General features: G+C 42.3%; 1 protein-coding gene and 1 long non-coding RNA gene across 48 annotated transcripts in view; both read left to right on the top strand.

Moving 5' to 3' along the window:
• The first annotated feature begins 4,772 nt into the window (after positions 1-4,772).
• LOC117673672 (uncharacterized) lies at positions 4,773-8,180 on the top strand. Its single transcript, XR_004593540.3, has 4 exons — positions 4,773-5,222; positions 6,255-6,297; positions 7,284-7,312; positions 7,942-8,180. It is a non-coding gene; the product is annotated as an uncharacterized LOC117673672 (long non-coding RNA).
• Positions 8,181-10,940: 2,760 nt separating this feature from the next.
• SEC31A (SEC31 homolog A, COPII component) overlaps positions 10,941-25,232 on the top strand; it is a 66,473-nt gene continuing 52,181 nt past the window's right edge. For 23 of the 47 annotated variants that reach the window (XM_087875076.1, XM_087875074.1, XM_087875059.1 and 20 more), the window contains exons 1-3: positions 10,942-11,480; positions 19,264-19,346; positions 22,187-22,310. In XM_087875076.1, the coding sequence (XP_087731202.1) occupies positions 19,268-19,346; positions 22,187-22,310 (203 nt within the window). In that variant the 5' untranslated portion in view covers positions 10,942-11,480; positions 19,264-19,267. Of the gene's footprint in view, positions 11,481-12,797; positions 12,854-19,263; positions 19,347-22,186; positions 22,311-25,232 lie in introns of all 47 variants that reach the window. The other 24 variants (XM_087875077.1, XM_087875075.1, XM_087875060.1 and 21 more) reach the window with 7 other exon arrangements.

The raw sequence follows: 25,232 nt of genomic DNA, 5'->3' as shown, positions 1-25,232 counted from the left end.
GCATCTTTTGAAGGCTGAGGTGTCTTTTTTAAAAAAAAATCTGTATGATTGTCATTTACAGAGTTCAGTAGGATGAACAAGTTGGCACTCTGTAATAATGATAGACTTTGTGCTCCCTTACGTCCGTGAGCATTCATGCATCGACTTCAGTCTGTCGGGTTATGGTTGAAGTGGATAAGAGAGGGAGGGGGAGTTATTACTGAGGTGGTGAAACTTTTTTTCTTCAGCCGAGGGCAAGCATTAGTCCCAGTAAGTATTCAGCCAAGATGTTCTTTTAGCAGTGTTAAACCAATTTCAAGCTGTGTGCATTCTTTTTGTTATTCAATCGGCTTAGTTTATATTTTAAAAGTATATTTTAGAAGCATAGTCTTAGGACAAAAACCTAAAAGATTTCCTTGGGAAAGAGAGAAAAGAGTGGAATAACATTATTTGGATGGAACTGCTTAGGGAGAGAGAACCTTTGCGATAAAAAAAACCCCGATTAAAATGCGAAACACAGCTGCATGGTTTTGTAGTGAAGAAATTGTTCGATGAGTTTATGAGTATCTAAGTTCCATGTTTGAATTAGCAAGCACCTACTAGATAATGTAGCCTGCTCTGTAATTATAGTGCTGCAATTTTTTTTTCTCAAAATGGATGTTTTCTCCATGTAATTGTGGGTGTGTGTATAGATATATGTACACACGCAAACACACATTCTATTGTATTACGATATGTATGTACATAGCAAACTTGCTTAAATTACATACAACCCTGAAAGGGAAGCTGTTTATTTCAATATAATTCTTTTACAAATAGAATTATTTTTGGGCGGGCAAGAGTTTGTTAATTTTCTGAGTAGATGAAGACTTGCCTTTTTACTAATTTCATAAATCTCCATACAATAAGATTTGTATAAATGTAAACTAGTGTAAGTGAGTAAAGCTCGATCAAGTTATTTTTCAAACATGCATTGCTTTGTCTAGAATTACATTCGTTTTATGTTGTACATATTCTGTGTCTTATTTTAACTTGCACCTTTTTTTGTGATGTGTATTTATAAGTGTGCAGAAAACCTTCTGTGAAGTTTGGATTCTGGTTGTAGATTATGTATAATGGAATTGTGTGTAAAAGATTTGAAGAAGGTGCAATCAAAGAAAACTAGTTTTTTGTCTCAAAGAACAAGCTGCCTCTTCTACATAGCTTGGATCTTCTCCCCTTTGAGTTTTTCTTGATTGTTTGCATGAAAGTGCTCACGGGTTAGTAAAATATACCAAGATCTTGATAGCAGCTTATCAAAATTATGCCTGCGTTGTGATCCTCTCTGTCAGCTGAGATTCTGCAGTGTTTCTTTCAAAGCCCCTATAACAATAATTAGGAGCTGCTTAGCCAGAATGCTTTTATATTGCATCCCCTTATTAGCAGATTTTGAGATGGGGGAGGGTATTTGGGAAAATTTTCTAGTTATGGTTTACATCCAGAAATAGATAAAAATTTATATTATTAGACCTATTAAAAGAATACACTTTTCTATATTGTAAAAACAAATGTCAGATAAAGAAAAAAATAAAATGTTTATACTATTATGTACAAACTGACAAATGTGTTTTTCTTTGCCTAATGTCAGTAATATGAAGAAATTACAGTGGTACCTCGGTACTCATGCTTCATTGGTTCCACAAGGCAACCAGAGTTCTAAAAAAGATGAGTAGCAAACAAACCATGTGACTTATCACATGACCTTTTGTTTCTCCTGGAAGGACTTCCCATTTGTCCCTTTTTCTATGTCAGCGACTTTCCCACCCCATAACTGACTTCCTGTCCACTCTCTGCAGCTGTCCCCCAATTCCTTTTGCATTGCGTCGAGTACCAAACAAGGATGAGTACCGAGACATTTTTATACGACAAAATGTGTCAAGTGTCAAATTTGAGGAGTTTTGAAGCAGTCGAGTACCCGAGGTACCACTGTACTAGATTTCATTAGCATAACCACAACTTGACAGTTCACTTGCCGCTAATTTTTAAAATGTGTCACCTGAAACTTTTTTCGAAGTTAAACTTCTCATTTTTGCTTAAATGTTTTTCCTTATATAATTCTGTCATTTTCTTATAAAGTTCTATATAACTATATAGTTATATAGTTCTGTCATTATTGATGATGTTTACATTTTGCCTTTGTTTTCTCTCTCTCTCCTCTAAATTCCCTCTGTTAAAACACTGTTTCTCCTTTAAAATTTTGTGAAAACAAGGCAGTTACTGGCTGTCCTTCTCCGTAATTGTTGAGAAGTTAACAAAACCTCATCAGGTTAGTGCTGGTTAGTAAAAACACACTTAATTATAAAAGTCTAGATCTGGGGTCTCCAACCTTGGGAACTTTTAAGACTTGTGGACTTCAACTCCCAGAATTGAAGGAGTTGAAGTCCACAAGTCTTAAAGTTCCCAAGGTTGGAGACCCCTGGTCTAGATTATATTACAAGTTATTTAAAAAGCCTGTAGTTCAGTGGTGGGTTGCTCCCGGTTCAGCCAAGCCGGTAGTGGTGATGATGTGATGTCACTGAACCGGTTCTCTGTGACTGGGAACTGGGAGCTGAGCCCTCCTACCCGCCCCCGCTTTATTCCTACTTTTATTTCTTGGTTTTTAGCCCAGCTGATAGGCGCGGCAGAGTGGATTGCCGCACCTCAGCTGGGCAGAAACCCAACTGAGTTCACGCACTGTGTTCACGCAAAGCGCGTGCGTGAAGAGAACCAGTGGTAACACCGGTTGGAACCCACCACTGCTGTAGTTCATATCTATATTCAAGCCCAAGTCTTACTTATAAGGGATGAAACAGCACAGCCTAACCAGACCACCTGTCTATCACAACAAGGGTGGGGACTAGTCATAAAATGCAGTGTTTTAAAATGATCATTACATAAGATTCTTTCATCATATTTTGGAGGGCGATATGCTGACTAAACCGCTTAGAGGGGGCCATAAAGCACTGTGAAACAGTATATAAGTACTATTGCCAAAAAGCTCCTCTCTCAGCTCATCCCGCTGTCCTGGGTCCTGAATTTCTGAGCCAAAGAGCTCCAAGCACATTGCTCACCTGCACTTCAGGATTCGTTTCCAGGATGTATAGAGGTCTTTCTCTCATTCTCTTTTTCTCTTCTCTCACTAATTCTCTCTCTCACACACACACACACAATCCTCTCTCTCTCTCTCTCTCTCACACACACACACACAGGCACCCTGCAATTGTATAATTAAATTATTAGTAGTAGTATAGAGTCGTAGGGTTGGAACGGACCTTGGAGGTCTTCTAGTCCATCCCTGGACTAGACACCGGACATCACAGTTTCCAGGATGTATAGAGGTCTCTCTCTCTCGTTCTCTTTCATTCTCGCTCTCTCTCCCTCTCTCATTCTCTCTTTCCTGTTCTTGTGAGAATTATATCCATTTCCAATGCCCCCCCCCCGAGATAGAAAAATAAACAGTCCCGCTTTCTAAAGGCACCATCTCACCCTGTCTCTCATACTTTTGCCACTGTAAACTAGCGTTGTCCCTCTACAATGTCTTAACAGCGTTGGTTTTCAAACTTGGCGGTTTTAAGACTTTGGACTTCAACTCCCAGAATTCCCCAGCCAGCCATGCCCATTCCCCAGTTCCCCCATGCTGTCTGAGGAATTCTGGGAGTTGAAGTCCACACATCTCAAAGTTGTCAAGTTTCCAACTTTGTTTGGTCTTATATCGTGTGAAGCACCAAAGTTGAGTTTTTCGGACTTGAAACACTCCAAGACTGCCTCTGGCAGACTTTGGCTGGCAGGTAGGTTGGTTGGTTGGTTGGTTGGTAAAGCTGAAAGGAGCCAAGTTAGGGATAGGACTTGGCTTAGATTAGAAGAACACCGGGATATTCCAAGAATCGTTGCATAGCTTGGGAAGTCGAAGCGAAGAAGATGGCAGCAGCTTCCGTATCCTCGTCAAGAAAGTTAAATGGATGTGCCCGTGCCATCGGCCGTAATAGAGGACAACTGGAAGAAGTCTCTCCTTTTAACGGGGACCATTCCTTGACAGGTCTAGGTGGCTCAGTGGCTAAGACACTGAGCTTGTCGTTCAGAAAAGTTGGCAGTTCGGCGGTTCGAATCCCTAGTATAGGTCTCCTGAGTGAGCAGGGGGTTGGACTAGATGACCTCCAAGGTCTCTTCCAACTCTGTTACTGTTATCTGTTAAGTATTGGGTCAACTGAAGCCACCTCTTCAGGGATCCTGCCTGTACTTTGGTTCCCTTCCATTTTAGATACCAAATTCGAACCGATGTCCTCTTCACCTGCAAAGGAGAGGAATCCTTCCCTCAGGAAAATGGCGCCTTAGGCCTTCTTTTGTCGTAACCGAAACCCCGTACAAAAAAAAAAAAAAAAAAAACCACAACTCTACCACCACCTTGCCAAGCGAAAGCGGAAGTAGCACCGGAAGCGCTGAAGGACAACTGCTTTCCGTTCCTCTTTCCTTAGTAAACTCTCACATCTCTCTATGGCAGGGGTGAGCAAATGTGGCCCCTTTATGACCCGCGGACTTCAACTTCCAGAATTCCTGAGGCAGCCAAGCTGGCACAGGAATTCTGGGAGTTAAAGTCCACAGGTCATAAAGGGGCCATAGTTGGCCACCCCTGTTCTATGGCTATGGAACTGACCGCCGAACGCTCAAAACACCGGAAGCGGGGGGGAGGGGAAAAAAGCCGTGCGCCAATCAAAGCCGGCGATTGGCTTAGACCAATGGGAGCGCGGCTAGAAGGAAGAGGGAGTCCTTTTATTCGCGGGTTCCGGCGCGGGGCTTTCTTTCCGCGCGGCGCTTCAGAGCGTGGCGGTTCGGAGGGGGAGTTGCGCGTGGCGGGTCGGAGGGACCGCCGCGAAGCCTTCCCCCCCCCCCCCCCATCGCTCTGTCCTCGCGGTGGGACGTTAATTAGATAAATACAAATCGGGAAAATAATTAGAGGATATTATTTTTCTTTGTCCTTTGAATTGCACGCGAGGGGGTCCGTTGTGTCCGGGGGAAGGAAGGTTTGCTAGTAACCGCCTCGCTCGTTTGCACGGGAGGCGGAGAGGATTCGTGCCTTTAATTCTGGCGAAAGAGGCGAGCATCGGGCTCGTTGGAAGGGGATGATGTGTGTTGTAGTCTGCGTGGGTGAAGGGCACATGGCTGGGGATTTGCTTCCCCTAACTGCTTGCTTTTGAAGAGCTGCATGCAACGAAGCTTCCCCTTTTAAGGTATGCCGATTAGTCTACGTTTTAAAGCAGGAGTCCCCCAAACTTGGCAGCTGTTAAGACTTGTGGACTTCAACTGGGCCTGTTAAATATTGGGGTCAACTGAAACAGAAAAATTGGCGGTTCGAATCCCTAGTATAGGTCTCCTGCGTGAGCAGGGGGTTGGACTAGATGACCTCCGAGGTTCCTTCCAACTCTGTTATCTGTTAAATGTTAAATATTTAAATGTATGCCGATTAGTGTACGTTTAAAGCAGAGGTCCCCAAACTTGGCAGCTTTAAGACTTGTGGACTTCTATGCTGGCTGGAGAATTCTGGGAGTTGGAAGTCCACAAGTCTTAAAGCTGCCAAGTTTGAAGATCTGATTTAAAGTGACTTAAGTTATTTATTGCAGGAGCCTCGTAGCGCAGCAGACTAAAGCACTGTTATTAACATCAGCTGCCTGCAATTACTGCAAGTTCAAATCTCACCAGGCTCAAGGTTGACTCAGCCTTCCAACCTTTCTAAGGTGGGTAAAATGAGGACCCAGATTGTGGGGGCAATAAGCTGACTTTGTATAAAATATACAACAGTATGAAGGCTATTGCTTAACGCATTGTAAGCCGCCCTGAGTCTTCGGAGAAGGGCGGCATATAAATCAAATTTTTAAAAAAATCTAAGTTCTAAGTCTAATTCGGATACTGTCCTCCTGGTTTATAAACCACGTGTTGCATGGCAAACTCTAATCGCTGAAGTTTTGGGAACTCTGGGTTGAGAGGGATCCCTGGGGGTCGGAGCAAAGCCCACCACTCAGTTGGTTTTTGATGGTTATAAAGGAATTATCTTGAACCAAGATTTTTATGGCCTCTTCGGTGTAGCCACTAAAGTGGCCCTTTACCTTAAAAGAAAACGTGGGACTTATAATACAATTGGCAATGTGATTTACATTTGATTTAAGGACATGCCTCAAAGAAACCTCTAGCTGTGCTTTGTGCTTTAGACATGTGCCGTTTTACTCTTGGATGATAAATCGTTAATTGTTTTGCTTTTTTAAAAGAATGCGTATGCAATGTTTGGAACATGGAGTCCCAAAATTTGAGGTAAGATTTGCTGTTTTTCCCCTGAAGATTTCCTTTCCATGTATTAGATTGTGCATTGAATCAGATTTCTTCACATTTGGATAAGTTTGTGGTTCCACAATTGAGTTGGTGGTTTTATGGGTTCTTATGTTTATGATATTTTAATATAAGCCACCGAGAGGTACTCGTGTGTTGGACAGCCTTATAAATTTGTTAAGTACAGTAATAAAGGAAAATTAAAACATTGATAAAGATTTTGATTGCAGTGAATCTGTTTTTAAATATAACTAAGAATGCATACTTGTTATGATTATGTATATTTTCTATGAATTGATACTGTTTACAAAAGATTCAGAATTCTGCCACAAAATTATTAATTAGATCTATATACAGTACTGGCTCCTTCCCAGTGATTCTGAGAGTTTACAAACTTTTTAAAACATTTAAAAATGCAAAACAATAAAAGGTGGCAGAGAAACCAAACCTCGATAGGGATCATGGAAAATGCAAAATGGTGTAAATCTCTTGCCCCAAAGGCCTGGGCAAAGAGACACATCTTTGGAGAACCTTCAAAGTAGCAGTAGGATGGGGACTGTTTGAATCTCAGGAGGAATCTTGTTCCAGAGGGGAGGCACTATTACAGAGAAGATGTGCTCCCAGAGTCTTGATAAATGGTATTTAATTGAAGGAATCTGGAGCACACCGCCAGATCAGACTATACCCATAAAATATAATTTACATTTAAAATGCCAGGCTAATATATTTACATATCTGCAACATGGATGTTCAGACTGATACCTTTCTTTTGGCCAGTTTTTCTGTGGTGTTCAATGATTAAAATACTTTTGCTGTTCACATCATGATTTGCTGTGATTATTATCCACATAGATGAGGACACCATATTTTGTTTCATTTCAGTTTTGACTAAAGTATATTTCAACCTATAAATGTGGTAAATAGAATTTATAATATTTATGTATTCACTGTACTTTTTTTCTTGCTTTCAGGAAACAAATTTCTCCTGGAGGATAACCAGGTAACCATTAAAATATTTTGCAATGCCGTAGTAGTAGAGAATAAAATAATTGATCCAATGGGGGTAATGTTAAACTAGGCCACTACGTTGAGCAAACTATACATTTTAATGGTGGTCTATATATACTAGTCACTAAAATCAAACTTATGTTATAGCTTTGGTTTGTTAGCTGCAAACTAAACCAGTGAATTGCTTACATTTTTTTTGTTTTAGCAACTAAATAAAACAGTACTGTGAGAACTCATAAACCTGTCCTTCTGAATACATATCAGATTGATCACATAGATGCAAAATTTTTGTGTGAAATCAACTATTAAAATGTTGTATATGGTTGTATCACCGATAGAAATTTATTTTGTGTAGTATTTGCATGTACTGCTATTCTGTATTTTGTGGCAATCTAGCTTTTGACAGGTCCCACAAAGGGATCTTTAATGGTTAAAATGTTACATAAAATGGAGTCATTTTCTAAATTTATTGTCCCTTATCACCAAAAATTAAATTATATCTTACTTAAAAAAACCCCACCTGTGGGTTAACATTAAAAACATAACTTAGAGAAGATTAGTATGCAATCAAGTCTCATGCTTTTCAAAAACTGATTACATGTAAAATATTTTGTTCCTTAGGTATGTTCTTAAAAGGCCAAACATTCGTGCTGTGGATTCTTCATCGATTTTTTTTCATGTTGTAGAAAACTCAACTTTCATCTGATTTTTCCATCTGTTTTTTAAAAACTTAACCCCGCTTAATGGATCAGATTTCCAAGGGAAATGGGGAAATGAACTTCAAGGTTTGTCAAAAGTATAGAAGTCAACTTCTTGTATTTTACTGAGTTTATTTATAATAAAGAAATACCTTAATGTTGCCTTACGTGTTTTGATTTCTATACTGTATTATTAAAGGGGGTGCTGAATTCATAAGTATTGTAAACACCGAGAGGGGTTGAGATGTTTATTTCAAGATACATAAATGTGTAATTTCTATGCAGTGTTACAACTTTAAATAAAATACCATATTTTTCGGAGTATAAGACGCATCTTAGTTTTTGGGGAGGAAAATGGGGGGGGGGGGGGAAATCTGCCTACCAGGTATTCATCTGGCTATCATCCTTAGCCTGGTCAGCTTCAGCACATTAGTTCGCTCGCTGGTTTTGAGGTTGGGGCTAAAAAACAGCTTCTAAAGCACATCTGATCATCTGGAGCTCCAGTGACTAAAGGAGGTAAAGTGTGGAAAGGGTAAGAGAAGGCAGCAGCTGTTCCAGGTAGCCATTTAGGCACTGTGCATTGTGTTTTGGGGGGGGAGAGATCGGCGGCGATGTACTTCGGCGATCCCCGCAGCCTTGAAGGGCTCTCAAACGGAGCCTTTGGAGGATGAAAATGTGACATGCGGAGCCCAAAAACACAAGGCATTGTCAGAGGCAATCTGCAGCCAGGAAGAGGACATGTGGGGGCCGGTGGGAGGGGTTACATTCGGAGTATAAGACGCACCCAAATTTTCAGCCTCTTACGAGGGAAAAAAGTGTGTCTTATACTCTGAAAAATACAGTAAGTCCTTTGGTGAAATGATCAGACTTGAGCAAAGTTACAGGAAAATCATTAAGTAATGGTGGGCCATTACTTAAAAAAATAAGTACTGCAGAGCTTCATCTTATCTGTAATCACTCGGAGTCAAAAACCACTTGATGACACGTAATCAGTTGTCGAGCTTTAAATTTTCTCTTCTGATCTCTTAGGCTCTTACCCAGTTGCCATAGAATCTAAGTCTACCTTTTCTAAACTAGCACCCAGTTTTTCCCTACTTTAGCTGGGAATTATAAGAGTTACAAATCACACATGCAGACGATATCCAGTAAAGAATATTGCTTTAAACTTTTGATTGAAAAATATTTCAGGGTTTGTATGAATATTTTAGCATAGGTTCCCTCACCTCATGTAAATGGAAAATAGTAACTGGTTTACTGTTGTTTTAAGATACATTATTTAGGCTTTAAAATTAGGGATGAACATGAGATATTTATTTTTGCAATTCTTTATGGATAGGTACAGATGGCAACAGTATTTATTTGTGTGGTGTAAGGCATAGCTGACTTGTTAAATGAAAATATTTTACTTACTGGGGTTGACAAAATACCCCAATACAGTATTTGCTTTTTTAACACTTCTGTGCAATAGTTTAAGCCGAGAACAGGGCTAGTCATAGTAATGTGAATAAAGCAGGAATCATACAGGGTCAGCTACATGAACACTAAAGGACCCTCTCTATTCACATTATAAGGGAGAAATGTGCTTGTTTGGAGATTACATTAAAAATCAGCTAAATCCCATTATTGGTAATATATCTTCTGATGAGGCCTAGCTGTCACGGAAGGACAGCCATATGGAAAACATCTGAGGGGCCTCACTGTCAAAGACAAAGACATGTATGTTACACAGAGTTACTTATTGCCTAAGGACAGCAATAAAACTCCTGTATTAGTAATTACAGAACTAAGGAAGGATGTCTAGCTAAAGATAATCTTATAAACTAGACAATAATGGTTTAGTAATTAGGAAGTGTCAATTATATAACAAGTGTATGTTAACCATATGGAAAAATGCATGAGCTCACCAAACCTTTTGTCTTGGGTATGTATAAAAACAGTTGTATCAGAACTCTTCCTTTGTTCGGAATTTCAGGTACAAATCTGGCTGACCCAGGAATGTTTTTCAGTCTTTCATTCCATAACAATAGATTATAGTCTATAACCTGTTCCAGCCAAAAAGAAGCGTGCCTGAACATGTGGGATCAAGCAATAGTTTAGCACCGCCTAGACTGCTATCTCTTTGTATAAGGTGGCTTAGCATGATGCTTGAACCTACCCAACAGGTTTCCTGAAACCAGGATTAATTACAAAAGCATTTGCCCTGTTCATACCTGATGGCCAAGTTAGATGCCCACCATAACTATAATAGTTTTATTGCAGTCACAGACTAGCATTATAAGTAAGCAACATTAATAGTCAAATGCCTATGAGGATTCTCAGTCATCCAGGTCAGTTTTTCTCAAAGGTATTTTTATTTTTTGGAAAAAGCAACTGGACTGACACATTTTTCATCAGGGCAAACGAGTCTACCCAAATACGGGACGGAGCATACTGCTTTCGCCTTTCAGCTCCGATGCAGGCTGAATCCCAGAAGGGTATAGCTAGCTGATGAGAGCTAAATAGCTCTAAATAGATCCATAGAATAGAATAGAATTCTTTATTGGCCAAGTGTGATTGGACACACAAGGAATTTGGTGTATATGCTCTCAGTGTACATCAAGAGAATAAAATACATTCATCAAGAATATAAAGATACAACACTTAGTGATAGTCAAGGTTACTAATAAGCTATCAAATCTTACTAGGAAACAAAAACAGTATAAATTGAAAGATACAAGCAACATGACAAGCCTGTTGATTCTGTACTAGGGTTGTGTAAAGGAAAATTGTAATTTTTTTTTTTAAAGAAAAACAAGCTCAGAGAGCACCAAAGACCCTTGATTTCAACTTTTGAGTTACGAATATTCTTTAAATCAGGAGTCTCCCAGGTTTGGCAACTTTACGCCTTGTGGACTTCAACTCCCAGAATTCCTCAGCCAGCTTTGCTGGCTGAGGAATTATGGGAGTTGAAGTCCACAAGGCGAAAAGTTGCTAAGCTTGAGAGACCCGATTTAAATTGTATTATATTGTCCGCAAAAAAATAAAATAAAAAATTAGGCAGACTTTGCCCAATGTCCACACCGGCTCGTGTCCGTGGACTGAGCGGCAGGAGCCCGGCCTAGCCCTTTGAGGGGGTGTCCCGACCCCCGCAACATCTTTTGCGGCCTAGTCCGCAGGAAAGGAAAGGCGTTTTGCACGCGGGCAAGAGAACCCTTTCTCCCTTGCCCACCCGCCTCAGCTGGCGGCCCCGAAGAGGCCGTCGACGACCGAGGCTCCGCGCTTGCGTGGCGTAGTAGGCCCAACCCATGAGCCCAACCTTCGGGCGGGCGTCGGTTAGTGCCGGAAGCCGGCGCGATGAAGGCGGTGCTCCGGCTGCCACGTTGAAGCGGAACGTGGAGGAGCCGCGGCCGCTGCGAGACGCCGAGGAGGAGTTGGAGGAAGGAGGCGGCAGCGGAACCTGAAAGGGGCCCCCTCTCCGAGCAGGTGAGGCGTCTGCCCGGGTGGGGGTGGTAGTGAGTGTGTGGGGGACCCATCATCCCCAGCAGGCTGAGGCGGGAGAATTGGAGCCTGGGGGCGCCCCTTTATATATATATATAAATATATAGCCCATCCGCCTCGGGTTTGCCGTTGGAAAAGAGGCCGGAGGATCCCAAGGAGCGCCGCTGGTTTTGGCTTCGCCTCAGCTTTTGTTCCACCCGGCTTTGGGCCTGTCCGTGGCTTCCAAGGCGACGGGCTGCCCGTCCGTGGCTGGTCCAGCCCGCTTGGAGAATAGAATAGAAAAATAGAATACAATAATAACAACTTTTATTGTCACTTTGAATGTAGACTAATCGGCATGCATTAAAATGAAATTTTGTGGCACACAACTCTCCAAGGGTTCCCCACCTCCAATATACACTACATAACCATGTCTACATACCTACCTACCTACCTACATGCATACCCACTAACCTACCTATCTACATGCATACCTACCTACCTACCTACCTATATGCATACGTATCTATCTACGTACATACATATACATACATGCATACCTACTAACCTACCTACCTACATGCATACATACATGCATACCTACCTACCTACCTACATGCATACATACATGCATACCTACTAACCTACCTACCTACATGCATACCTACCTACCTACCTACATGCATACATACATGCATACCTACCTACCTACATACATACATGCATACCTACTAACCTACCTGCATGCATGCATGCATGCATACATACCATGTTTTCCGGAAAATAAGACCCTGTCTTATATTTTTTTGAACCCCGAAATAAGCGCTTGGCCTTATTTTCGGGGAGGTCTTGTTATTTGGGGGCGCCTGGAGCAAGACGGGGGATCCTCTTGTCGTCTTACCTGATTTCCAGCTCTGCGTTTAAATACATTTTTGGGGAGGGCTTATTTTCGGGGAAACGGGGTACATGACATACATAATTAGGCATATACCTACATATATGACACAGAGAAACAATACGGAGGTAGACATGTACACGGAGCTGCAGGCCAGCCCCTGGCTTTTGCAGTTTGGCTCTTGGCTGCAATTTCCGGGCTAAAATTCCGTATTTTTGCCATGCTATGAATCATCAACTCTCACTTTTCCGGGTTGGATTTGCACAAGGCAGAGGGTTCAAAGGGGGAGGGGAGCTTTCAGCTGGTTCAAAGGGAAGGGGGGCAGTTGGCAAACTTCCTTTCTCTTGTAGCTCTTGAGTTTGTATGGTTAGGGTTAGAAGAGGTTTTTAGACTCAATTCATTGCCTTCTTTTCTTGTTTGAATTTCAGAGTTGAGATCCAAGCGTGGGAAAGGTATAGAGAAAGAGCACTTCCTATGATTGCAGGTAGTCCTCAACTTACGACAACAATTGAGCCTAAAATGTCTGTTTGTAAGTGAGACAGTTGTTAAGTGAGTTTTGTCCCGTTTTTGCAATCTTTCTTGCCGCAGTTGTTAAGTGAATTATTGCAGTTAAGTTAGTAATACGGTTGTAAAGTGAAATCTGGCTTCCCCGTTGACTTTGTTTGTCAGAAGGTTACAAAAGGTGGGTCACATGACTTTGGGACGCTGCAACTGTCATAAGTGTGAGTCAGTTGATAAGTATCTGAATGTTGATCACGTGACCATGGGGGTGCTGCAATGGTTGTGTGAAAAAATGTCATAAATCACTTTTTGCAGTGCTGCTGTAACTTTGAACGAACTGTTGTAAGCCAAGCACTACTTGTAGTTGTATCAGTTGCAAAATACATAGGTAGTAAGTCCTTCTATAAAATCACATCTTACATATACATGAATTTTCACTCTTCGTTTTCATTAGTTGCTTCCCTAGTTTGTATGGTTATTGCGTTGGAGCACATTATCATTGTGTGGCTGAGGTTACCTGAACGTGATTAATTGAACCGTACTTTACTCTTTATTTCCTACATTTGCCCAAAATACTGAAACATAAATCAATCACACAGGCAGGATCTGGGCATAGTGCTTAGCTAAACTTTTCTTCAGTGGCTTGAGTGAACACAGACTTTCCTTTATGACTCCTGTTCTTGAAACTTGATTAAAATGGCAAAATAATAGTTATTGTTCCCTCTGTATAGTTTTTCGGATTCAAAAGGCAGGATGGGAATTTTGGAGTGCAAAGGGAAGCTCCTAGAGCAACTGTCCACAACTTCTTAAATAAAGTGCAAATTTTCTGTGGATGAGCTTCCGCTGCAGAGTGCAGCTAAATAAAGCTGGGGGGGCAATGCAGCTGTTTAAAGGACTGTACCAGGGGTGAAATTCACTTACCTTTCCCTACTGATTTGCAAATGTGAGCATGCATGTGTACTTGCTACGCTCGCACGTGCCTCCTCCACACATGCGCACAGCTGTCTGTGCATGCGCAGAGGGTCAAAAATGGGACATGACGTCGGGGCGGGTGGGCGGAGCCTCCCTCCGCCAGCGCTACCGGATCACACGATCTGGATAGATCTGGCTGAATTTCACCACTGGTACATATAGGTGTTATCTGAGAACCCACATATGCTTTCACGCATACAGGTATTCCTTGACCACAATTAAGCCCCAAATTTCTGTGGTTAAGCAAGACAGTTAAGAGCCTCATTTTACAACCAACCTTGTCATAGTTGTTAAGTGAATCAGTGCAGTTGTTAAGTTAGTGACAACTGGTAAGTAAATCTGGTTTCCACATTGACTTTGCTTGTCAGAGGGTCGCAAAAGGTGGTCACATGACCCCAGGACACTGCAATTGCCATAAATGTGAGTCAGTTGCCAAGCATCCGAATTTTGATCACCTGACCATGGGGATGCTGCAATGGGCGTAAGTGTGAAAAACCGTCATAAGTCACTTTTTTCAGTGCCATTGTAACTTCGAATGGTCACTAAACAATGGTTGTAAGTCAAGGACTACCTATATTTTGCCTTTGCATCTGAATACTCCTAGTAATAATTCACACCGAACAAAAACATATTTCTATATGGTGTGGATAGCCCTATCTGTATAAATACAAATCCAGGGACATGGTAATTTATTGACCGTAGCATAATAAAGCTTCATTTAATATCGGGTTGGTTTAGATTTGTTGTATTTGGCATCCTGATTTCCATCATGGTGAGGGGAAAGAAGCTACAGCTTATTCAAGAGAAAGCAAAGAGGATTCCTTTTCAATATTAATCTCATTAGAGCCGATTGGAGATTTGTTTGATGTAGATGAAAAAGATTTCAGAATTATCCGTTGAGTACATGATTGGTTCGTAGAACTTCCCACTATGGAAGGTTCTGAGCATTACAACTGCAAAGAGTAACCAGGGATCAAAGGTTGAATTATTTGAGATATGATTATACAGAGGCCCCTCCCATGTTGTCCTTCTGAATTCATGAAATATGCCGTGTATTACACTTACACTTAGCCATGAGTTCACTTAACAACTACAACATTTCCTTAACGACTGCCACAAAAAAGGTTGTAAAATCGGGTTTGGTATTTATGACTGTCATACAACATACAGTTTACGACTGTCACAACATACGACCATAATGGGCAGGCTCCATTACGGTTCTTTGTTGAGAACTACCTCTAGTCAGTTTAAAATCACATATGTGCAGATTAAGACCTGCTTTCTCATTGAAGGACTGTGAATAGGGATTTAAGGCCTCTTACAAATACGATTTTGTGGCTAATTCTTTGATTCCTGTTGACCGATCATCCAAGCATTTTATTTCAAGATATAGGTAGCATAACAATGATGAGAGATACTTGAGAATGTATTCTAGCTAGAATTATTCTTCTTGTGCCATATCCGTCATCGGACATTGGCGATCATGTTGGCGATCCTATTTTTACCAGCAGCTGCATAAAAAAGTGCTGCTGACTTTTGTCCAAACCAGTCCCTTAGGTTTTGAAGCCATGACGTTCTTCTGCCTGGACCTCGTTTGCCTTCAATCTTTCCTTGGAGGATTAAGTGAAGGATGCCGTATTTTTTCCGGGTGTCGTATCACATGTCTAGCTAGAATAGACACTCAAATTACCACAAATAAACCGATAATAAAGTTTATTTATTTGGGTGTTGATTCTGGCTAGGATACTTTCTCAATTATTTCTCATTGTCGCTTGGCACATTAGACGCTGTCCTTACAGTACCTAAAAAATGCAGAATTTTTTAGAATTAAAAAGGAACCATATGTTGAAAAAAATCGCTCTCCCACAGCTGTAGCATTCATTTACATTTTAGGATGGCACAACGGCTTTACTTAAAGCTGCCACTAAAGGATATCATGACGTTACAGAGGAATTACTTAAATTCTCCCTTGCACTTGGCATAGTGAAGGCAAGTTTGGATGGACAAAAACTTTGGAATGTTCAGCATTTACATAGTATTTTAAGTGGGAAGAAGACATGGCTTAGACAGTTGTTGCAAGATTGGTCTGAAAGAATACATAAAACACAGTACAAACATCACAGTATGTTCACAGTTCTGTGGCCTAGTGTGTTATGTTTTGGGATCTTAGCATGATGTGCAGACTTGCCTATTGTGATTTGTGAATCATGTTTTACATCTTTGTGTATACGATAAACCCATCAATTTGGGTTTATTTAATAAATTATAGTTAAATTGTAAATATAAGGATAAAGGTTTCCCCTGCCAGTCATGCCCAACTCTAGGGGTCACTGCTCATCTCCATTTACTAGCTGAGAGAGCCAACATTGTCCAAAGACGCTTCTGTGGTCATGTGGCCGGCATGACTATATGCCGAGATGCATGGAATGCTGTTACATTCCCACCGAAGTGATACCTATTTATCTACTTGCATTTACATGCATTTGTACTGTTAGGTTGGCAGGAGCTGGGCTAAGAATGGGAGCTCACCCTGTCACATGGTGCTTGGGTCTCGGAACTGCTGACTTTCTGGTCGACAAGCCCAGCATCTTAACCACTAGGCCACCACACCCATACTTAAACTGTAGAATCATAGAATTGATTAAAAGCCACGTTGGAAAGTGTTTAGTTCAACCCATGGCAGGAATGCACTATTATAGTATCCCCAGCAAAGGGCCATCCCATTTCTGTTTAAACAGGTCCAGCTAAGCCAAGATCATCATTTGCTGAGCACCCTTTCCACTGTCAAAAGTCTTCCTAAATAGCTAACCAAAATTGTCTTGTATTTTTTAAACTGGTTGTGCAAGTCCAGTCAGTGCCTTCCGTTGCTGCGGCTTTTTGATAGTTCTTCTATGTTTTAAGTTGTTGCATCAGAAGAAGAAAAAAATATGAGAGAGGATCCTACAAAACACTTCCTCAGCAGTAATCAATACACAGATCAGCATAGAATAGATTAACACAAAGATCAACATCAGACCAACAATCAAGAAGTAAACAAGACCCCAATTGAGGAACTAACAGTAAACAGCCCAACCAAAGAACCACCATGACAGAACCATGAAGGCGAACCTATGGCACAGGCGGCACACCAGCCATTGTCCCAGCCTAGCTTCACCGTGCATGTGTGCGCGTGCTTACTGAGAACCAGCTGGTCTTTCGGTCTCTGCCACGCATGCGTGGGGGGCGGGGTGCATGCAGGGGATGCACACATGCGGGGGGGGTGCATGTGTGGTCGACACTTGTATTGCATTTTGGGGGTTTGCACGCGTGCCCCCCCCCACACACACACACCCTGTTTTGGGCCTGGAAGGCCTCCTGCACCAACCTGGAAGCCAAAAATGGGTGAGAGGGGGCAGGGCACATGCCCGGGGATGTGCGCGCATACACGGGGGTGGGGCTCATGCGCAGGGGCGGGGGCAGGGCACTCGCGCAGGGGGCGCTCATTTCATTTTGGAGTTGCGTGGCCGCGCGCTTTGGGCACTCAGCACCAAAAAGGTTAGCCATCACTGTGCTAGAATATAATATATCTGTTGCCTTCTGGCAGAAGATACAGAACAATTAAAACTCGGACCACACGTCTTCTGAATAGTTTTTATCCCAGAGCTATAATTGCACTCAGCAATGAACTAAAGGGCCATCATTAGTGAGCTATTAGACAGCATTACTTGGTCTGTTGTGTGGATGTTTGGGTGGTTTAGGGGTGGGGAATTGTGGTGGGTGGGAGTGTGTTTGGGGATTGTTATGTGTGTTGGACCTGGTCTTTGGGTGTTAAGTGAATTTCGTTGTATGGATATACTCTGTATACACGTACAATGACAATAAAGTTATTATTATTATTTAACCGAGAGCCAAACCCTATTCTTTACTAGCACTGATGATGTTGAAGACGTTTCGTTGAAGACATAATGAAACGTCTTCAAGGAAACAACCAAGCTCAGAAAGCACCAAGGATCCCTCATTTGATATAAATCAAAATTTAAAAAAAAAAATTCAATCCTGAGCTAAAATATTCTCCTTTATCGACACTTATATTAAAATAAATTTTATAGGGAAGGATCCTTGGTGCTCTTTATCTTATAGATATTTCTTGTTTGTTTTTCCTGGGACTGCTGGATCTTTTAAGTTTACTTAAGATGTTTTCGAAGCCTTTAGTTGGTTTGTGTGCTACGACGATTCCATGTGATTGTAATAGTCCTTGGGTGGTTTTTAACACTGCCATCTCAGCTCAGGAATTTTGGGAGTTGAAGTCCACAGGTTGTGAAGGGGCCGTAATTGCCCACCCCTGCTGTATATTATGCCCCTGACTGAAATATGTTTGGGTAATCTTCTTCTTCCAGGGCCTTCTGATCACCTTCTTAACAACTTTTCCCAAAAAAGGGGGAAGCTTTTGAAGTCTGGATGAAAACTATCCAGAATCATTGGGTTTAGCAATGTCTTATTAAATAAGGAGCATATTGATCTCCTAAAGGTGACAGGCAATTGAAACCATCCCCTCACTCAGGAATGAACTCAATATGTTATGAGTTGTGCTTTGTTGCACACTGACCTAGCAAATAGCAGATATTTTATGTTCGGGTAATGTTAGATTCCAAGTGGAACATAAAGGAGAGTAAACAAGCCTCTTTTCTAGCCCACGAAGTCAAGAAATTCTCCGAGAGATGCATCATAGCACCACACTTAAAATTATCTCAATCTTTCTTTTGTTAACTCAAACCCTATTTACATTTTGAAAGTGCTGAGAGCATTTTGAGTGCCACAAAACCGAGGACAAAACATTGACTAACCAGGCTTTATATATTTTGTATTTTTATTTGGAAGTGTAACGCTCCATACCCTACTTAGAAATCCAGTTTGGAAATCTTATCTTGAGAAAGATCTAGGATGATAATACAGTGCCTTTTCAGAGTAGAGTGGCAGGTATATACATTTAATAAATAAATAAAGAGAATACTTGTCATTTCGTGTATGTTTTATCAATGAGTAACTTTTAAGTAATGTCAATCTTTCGTGCCTCTAGTTTCAGTTTAAGGCAGGGTTCTCCAACTTCGGCAACTTTACGACTTGTGGACTTCAACTCCCAGAATTCCTCAGTCAGCATGGCTGGCTGAGGAATTCTGGGAACTGAAGTCCACAAGTCGTAAAGTTGCCAAGGTTGGAGAACCCTGGTTTAAAGCAAAGGAAAATTCAGTCCACGAAGACCTGAATCACATACTAGTTATTGAAATGCCTTTAGTGAGAAAGAGATGTGAAACTGGAGGAAAAGGGGTTTCCCTGGGGTTTTTTTCCTCCGGATGCTTTTGTTCAGAAAAAAAAATTAAAAATTTTTAAAAAGTCATCTTAGTAGGATAACAGCGTTGATGTTCTTTATATTCCTTTTCTCAGCAGGATGAAACTGAAAGAGGTAGACCGTACTGCCATGCAGGCATGGAGCCCTTCCCAACATCATCCCATTTACTTGGCCACAGGTAAGTTGTTGGGTTTGATTTCAGAGGATTGGGTAAGAATGCACAGTGTGGCTTCCAAAAATTCTTTGCAGTCTCTTAATAGCAACTCCACTCTGAGTTGTGTGACTAGGATGAGAATGGAGAGGTGGGTAGCATTCCTAACCTTTGCCCAGATACATTCTTCATAGGGATGCATTGGAAGGTATTTTTTCTGTTGTTTTTTTTCCCTTGCAACACACATACTTTGGAATTCAATCTTTTGTTAACCAACGTCTTCTTTTCCTTCCCAACAATTTTGGTCCCATTCATTTTTTACTTTTGGAAAGCTATCATGTTGCTGGATAGATAGTTACACAGAGCCCTGAATCCCTTTCCATATATTTTTTTTCTAGCATTCTGTTGGACTGGATAGATTAAAAAGGACTGAATTAATTTTTTTTAGTAATCCATTGGACTGGACAGATTAAAAAAAAGGACTGAATTAAATTTTTTAATTCCAAACATGGACATACTTGATAATTATTGTACTTGAAAGTTACAACTGGCAAAAAGTTACAGTTATTTGATTATGTGAAAAGAGGAAATGGATTCCTAATAAACTAAAGTATTTAGAACAGACAATATCCATCTAATTCAGATCTCCCATTTATCACCACGTGCCCTACCTTTGCATGTTGATGTCCAGTTCATCTTTTAGAGCCACTGACTTCATGAATTACTGGAGCTATTGTTCCAAAATTGAAATGACATTTGTTTCATTACTTCTTCCGAGTTTTTTGCCATCTAGCCAAGAGAAAAGATCCATTTATAGTACAATCCTGTGCATGTACACATGGAAGAAAACCCTGCTGTGTGTGCAGATTCTTTTTGCAGCATTTACCTAAGGTTAAACTTGGGCCCTGAACACCAGAGGGCTATTAGCACCTCTATTTTGGGGGGAGATTACAAATTTCCTTACCTAATGAGTGTTTCATGGGATGCGGTGGCTCAGTGGCTAAGAGGCTGAGCTTGTCGATCGAAAGGTCGGCAGTTCAGCGGTTCAAATCCCTAGTGCTGCGTAACGGGTGAGCTCCCGTTACTTGTCCCAGCTTCTGCCAACCTAGCAGTTTGAAAGCATGTAAAAAATGCAAGTAGAAAAATAGGGACCACCTTTGGTGGGAAGGTAACAGCCGTTCCGTGCGCCTTTGGCGTTTAGTCATGCTGGCCACATGACCACAGAGACGTCTTCGGACAGCGCTGGCTCTCCGGCTTTGAAACGGAGATGAGCACCGCCCCCTAGAGTCGGGAACGACTAGCACATATGTGCGAAGGGAACTTTTACCTTTACCTAATGAGTGTTTCAAACATTCACCAACAATGCAGTACGCTGTACAGTTATATCCCTGTCCTCCAATAATACCTTTTGCTTTTTCCCACTCAAAATCCAGCTCTGGAAGGAACTCGGGTCATCTAGCCCCACCTTCTGCTTTGTGCAGAATCTGCTAAAATGTTCTAAATTCATGGCTGTACAGGTGGTCCTCGACTTACGACCACAATTGAGCCCAACATTTCTGCTGCTGAGTGAGATATTTGTTAAGTGAATTTTGCCCCGTTTTACTACCTTTCTTGCCACGGTTATTCATTGAATCCCTGCATTTGTTAAGTTAGTAACACCGTTATTAAGTGAATCTGGCTTCCCTATTGACTTTTATTTGTCAGATGGTTGCCAAAGGTGATCACATGGCCCCGGGACATTGCAGCCGTCATAAATATGAGTCAGTGGTCAAGTGTTTGAAGTTTGATCACGTGAGCATTGTCCATACAGAGAAAAATGCAGCCCTCTTTCCTTTTAGGTATAAACGAAGCAATCCGAAATGTGGGGTTTTTTTTAGTTCAAGCACATATACTGAAAACCATCTGATCTGCCCCAGAAAGGTTGGGTATATAGAATGTGTTATACTAGTCCCGAATAGCCTAAGGGTTATTCTTTAGAGCAGGGGTGTCAATCTGAACTTCATTGAGGGCCACATCAAGGTTGTATTTGATCTCGGGGGGTGGGGGCGGGATGGGCGTGGCCAGGGTGGGTGTGGCCAGCTTGATGTTACTCGTGTCGGGGGGGTGCCTGTGGCCCAAGTGCTCTGCCAGAAAAAACAGGCTCCCGAGCTCCGTTTTCAGCTGCGACAGCCTCCTGCAATCCTCTGCCAGCAAAAACGGAGCTCGGGAGGGCCATGCATAGCGAAAACGGAGCTCGGGGACTCCGGTGTTGTTTTTCTTTTCCTTTTTTAAAATTTGATTTATATGCCACCCTTCTCCAGAGACTTCAGGGCGGCTTACAATGCATTAAGCAATAGCCTTCATACTTTTGTATATTTTATACAAAGTCATCTTATTGCCCCCACAGTCTGGGTCCTCATTTTACCTACCTTAGAAAGGATGGAAGGCTGAGTCAACCTTGAGCCTGGTGAGATTTGAACTTGCAGTAATTGCAGGCAGCTGATGTTAATAACAGTGCTTTAGTCTGCTGCGCTACCAGGGCTCTTTTTCATTGGCAGATGGCTGCAGGAGGCTGCCACGACCAAAAACTGAGTTCGTGAGTGCCATGCGCGTGCCTCCCCCCCCAGCTCCATTTTCGCTAAGAGAGGCACCGCAGACCGGACCTTCGCTGTTTCTAGACTGGCCCTGCGAGCCAGATCTAAGCACCCTGTGGGCCGGATCCAGCCCGCGGGCCTTGAGTTTGACACCCCTGCTTTAGAAGAAGACTAGTTTTTAAGCAGTCCTGCAGAAAGTTTAAGGCTTCTCCTCAGCTCTGCCAAATTATATTGGAATTCATAGGTGCCCATTTTATAATAAGTCAGTGTTAAGAAAATGTGTGTTTCTTGCAGGTACCTCTGCTCAGCAGTTGGATGCCACTTTCAGTACCAATGCATCCCTAGAAATATTTGAGCTTGATTTGACAGACCCAGCACTGGATATGAAGTCCTGTGCCACTTTCTCCTCCCCTCATAGGTAAGTCCCGGATTTTAAAGCTTTATTTCTGCTTTTGAGAATTGCAGTGCACCATAGAAAAGGAAAGGGTGGCCTGGTGACTCAGCAGTTAAGATATTGGGCCTGTCATCTGTAAAAGTTCAAGACCCAAGCTCCATGCGACAGGGTAAGCTCCAGTCCTCACCCCAGCTCCTGCCAATCTAGCAGTTTGAAAGCATGCAAATGCGAGTAGATAAATAGGTACCACTTTGATGGGAAGGATACTGGCCCCAGGACTGTGGAAATGTCTTCAGACAGCGCTGGCTCAGTGGCCTTGAAACGGAAACGATCCCTTTAGGATCGGCAACAACTAATGGAGTTAAATCTGCGGGACTTCTTTACCTTTTTTTTTTTTTTTTATAGAAAGGGAAATGTCAGAATGTGGATGGTAGTTAAGGCTGCATCAATTTTTTCAGTGCTGATGTAGCTTCAAACGGTCATTAAATGAATGGTTGTAAGTCGAGGACTACCTATATATATTTTTATGGTTTTAAAGATGTCGCCTTCTGGTGAGATGGACAGGAAAAAAATGTTATACACAACTAGACATTCTGTACTTGTGGGTCCTGGCAGATGGGATTGTAGAAGGAAGATGCAAGAATTAGGCAACACGTACAGGTTTCTTAGATTTCATGATGCCTAGATCTGTCAACCATCCCAACTTTGTCAGTTAGAAAAGAAAGATTCTCGAATACATTATTAGCGAATGTACATTTTACTAAAGCCAAGTGGTTGCAGAAGAAGCAAAGCCGGATCTGGGATTTTCACGCACAAACCATATGGTTAACTTTTCCCTTGTTCCCACCTTCCCCCCTGGTTAACTGTGAGCTTCGGACTAGGTGCTAACAAATTGTTTGGGGTCTGTCTGCGGGAGTTTTTGCATGGATGGTTTTGCATTCCATAGTGTGACCTTGGAGCAGCTGGTGGCTTTCACGGGATGACAGATGTGTAGTTTCAATTCCTCTCATGCTAGCACCCCTTTATCCCACCCCACAATCCCCCCTCCCATTGAGTATGGCAGGCTGACAGTAAGCAATGCATGGCATATGCATTGCTTGCTCTAGCTACAGCCTCCTTTTCAGCCAGCCGGCTGGCTTCACAAGTCACACCAAGTCATACTATGTTGATCAAGACATTGTGGTCTTCTTGATTAGCCCTAGGCACGGGTTTAAAAATTATAGAACCTGGAATTGTCTACTGAGTGCATTTAGTAGATAGGAAGACTGAGTGCATTTAGTAGACAGGAAGAATTCTACTGGTCTTTTTAGTGGAATTGGTCTCCACTTTTGATGTCAGTTTTGACAATATCAGTAAATGCTCCTCAGAATAACAAAAAGAGCTCTACTTACCTCTAAACCAGGGGTGTTGAACTCAAGGCCCGTGGGCCAAATCTGGCCTGCAGGGTCCTTAGATCTGGCCTGCGGAGCCATCCTGGAAACAGTGACGGACTGGCCCGCGGTACCTCCAGCAGCAATAACGGAGCTCCATTTTCACAGGGTTGCAGGAAGCCGTCCCAGCTGAAAACAGAGCTCGGGAGCCCGTTTTCGCTGGCAGAGCGCTCAGGCCACAGGCACCACTGACACGAGTGACATCAAGGTGGCCACGCCCACCCCAGCCCCCTGAGGTCAAACACAACCCCGATGCAGCCCTCAATGAAATCGAGTTTGACCCCCCTGCTCTAAACCAATATTTTACTGAAGCCTTGAACCTTGGCTATTCTATACACTCCCTATCACCAGCGGCATCTTGATTTAAATACTAACAGGTCAGCCTGTTCCTCTTTAAACATCTCAAAGCAAATACAAAATGCCCAATTTTTGGAAACCTAAAAAGTAGATGAAAAAAAAGTCACTTGTTGCTGATCTACAGCTCATAGTATCCCATGCTGTTGACCTTGTTTGAGTTCTAAATAAGCACAGTTGGAGGGCTTCAGGTTCCTTAACCTAATCTAAAGTTTTTAGATAAAGTAGGTGCCTTGGCGTCAGTCTTGATTCCCAGTGACTGCCTAGACAAATCTCTGTCGTTGTTTTGTCAATAGTTTTGGAAGTGATTTGCCCCTGTCTTCTTCCTAGTCTGGGACACTCACTCAGCTGACTTCATGTCTAAAGCAGGACTAGAACCCACAGTCTTCCTAAGTTCCAGTCTGATGCCTTTAAGCCACTACGTCAGGAGTGTCAAACTCAATTTCATTGAGGGCCTCATCAGGGTTGTGTTTGACCTCGGGGAGGGGGGGGGGGCTGAGGTAGGTGTGGCCAGGATGGGCATGGTCAGCTTGACATCACTTGTGTCGGTAGTGCTCTGCCAGCGAAAACGAGCTCCCGAGCCCCGTTTTCGACGGGGATGGCCTCCTGCAACTCTCTGCCAGCGAAAACTGAGTTTGGGAGGGCCACACCGCGTGCCAGTCCTTCACTGTTTCCAAGGCCGAAGTGGCACAGTGGTTAGAGTGCTGTACTGCAGTTACTTCAGCTGACTGCTAGTTCAGCAGATCAAATCTCACCGGCTCAAGGTTGACTCAGCCTTCCATCCTTCCGAGGTGGGTAAAATGAGGATCCAGATTGTTGGGGGCAATATGCTATTTAGTATACTGTCGATTGTTGTAAGCCGCCCAGAGTCCTCGGAGAGTGGGCGGCATAGAAATATGATTAATAAAAGGCAGCTCCACAGGCCAGTTCTAAGCACCCTGCGGGCCAGATCCAGCCCGTAGACCTTAAGTTTGACGCCCCTGCACTACATCACACTGGCTTTCTTTTACCTAATATAGGGCACTATCATCCAGTCTGTTTGTTTCCTGTTTCCAATGAAAATTCCAATATAGGTCCCCTACTGGCAAACTCAATAGCATCACCTCTCAGAAAAACGGGACAAGGCTGATGGAAAAAATATTTCCCAATGACTTTTATCCAT

Source organism: Pantherophis guttatus, chromosome 8 (genome assembly GCF_059756535.1).
Source record: "Pantherophis guttatus breed Tessera chromosome 8, ASM5975653v1, whole genome shotgun sequence".
NCBI classification, from domain to species: domain Eukaryota; kingdom Metazoa; phylum Chordata; class Lepidosauria; order Squamata; family Colubridae; genus Pantherophis; species Pantherophis guttatus.
The sequence above is the reverse complement of the archived record's forward strand: the minus strand, read 5'-3'. Positions and strand labels throughout refer to the sequence as shown.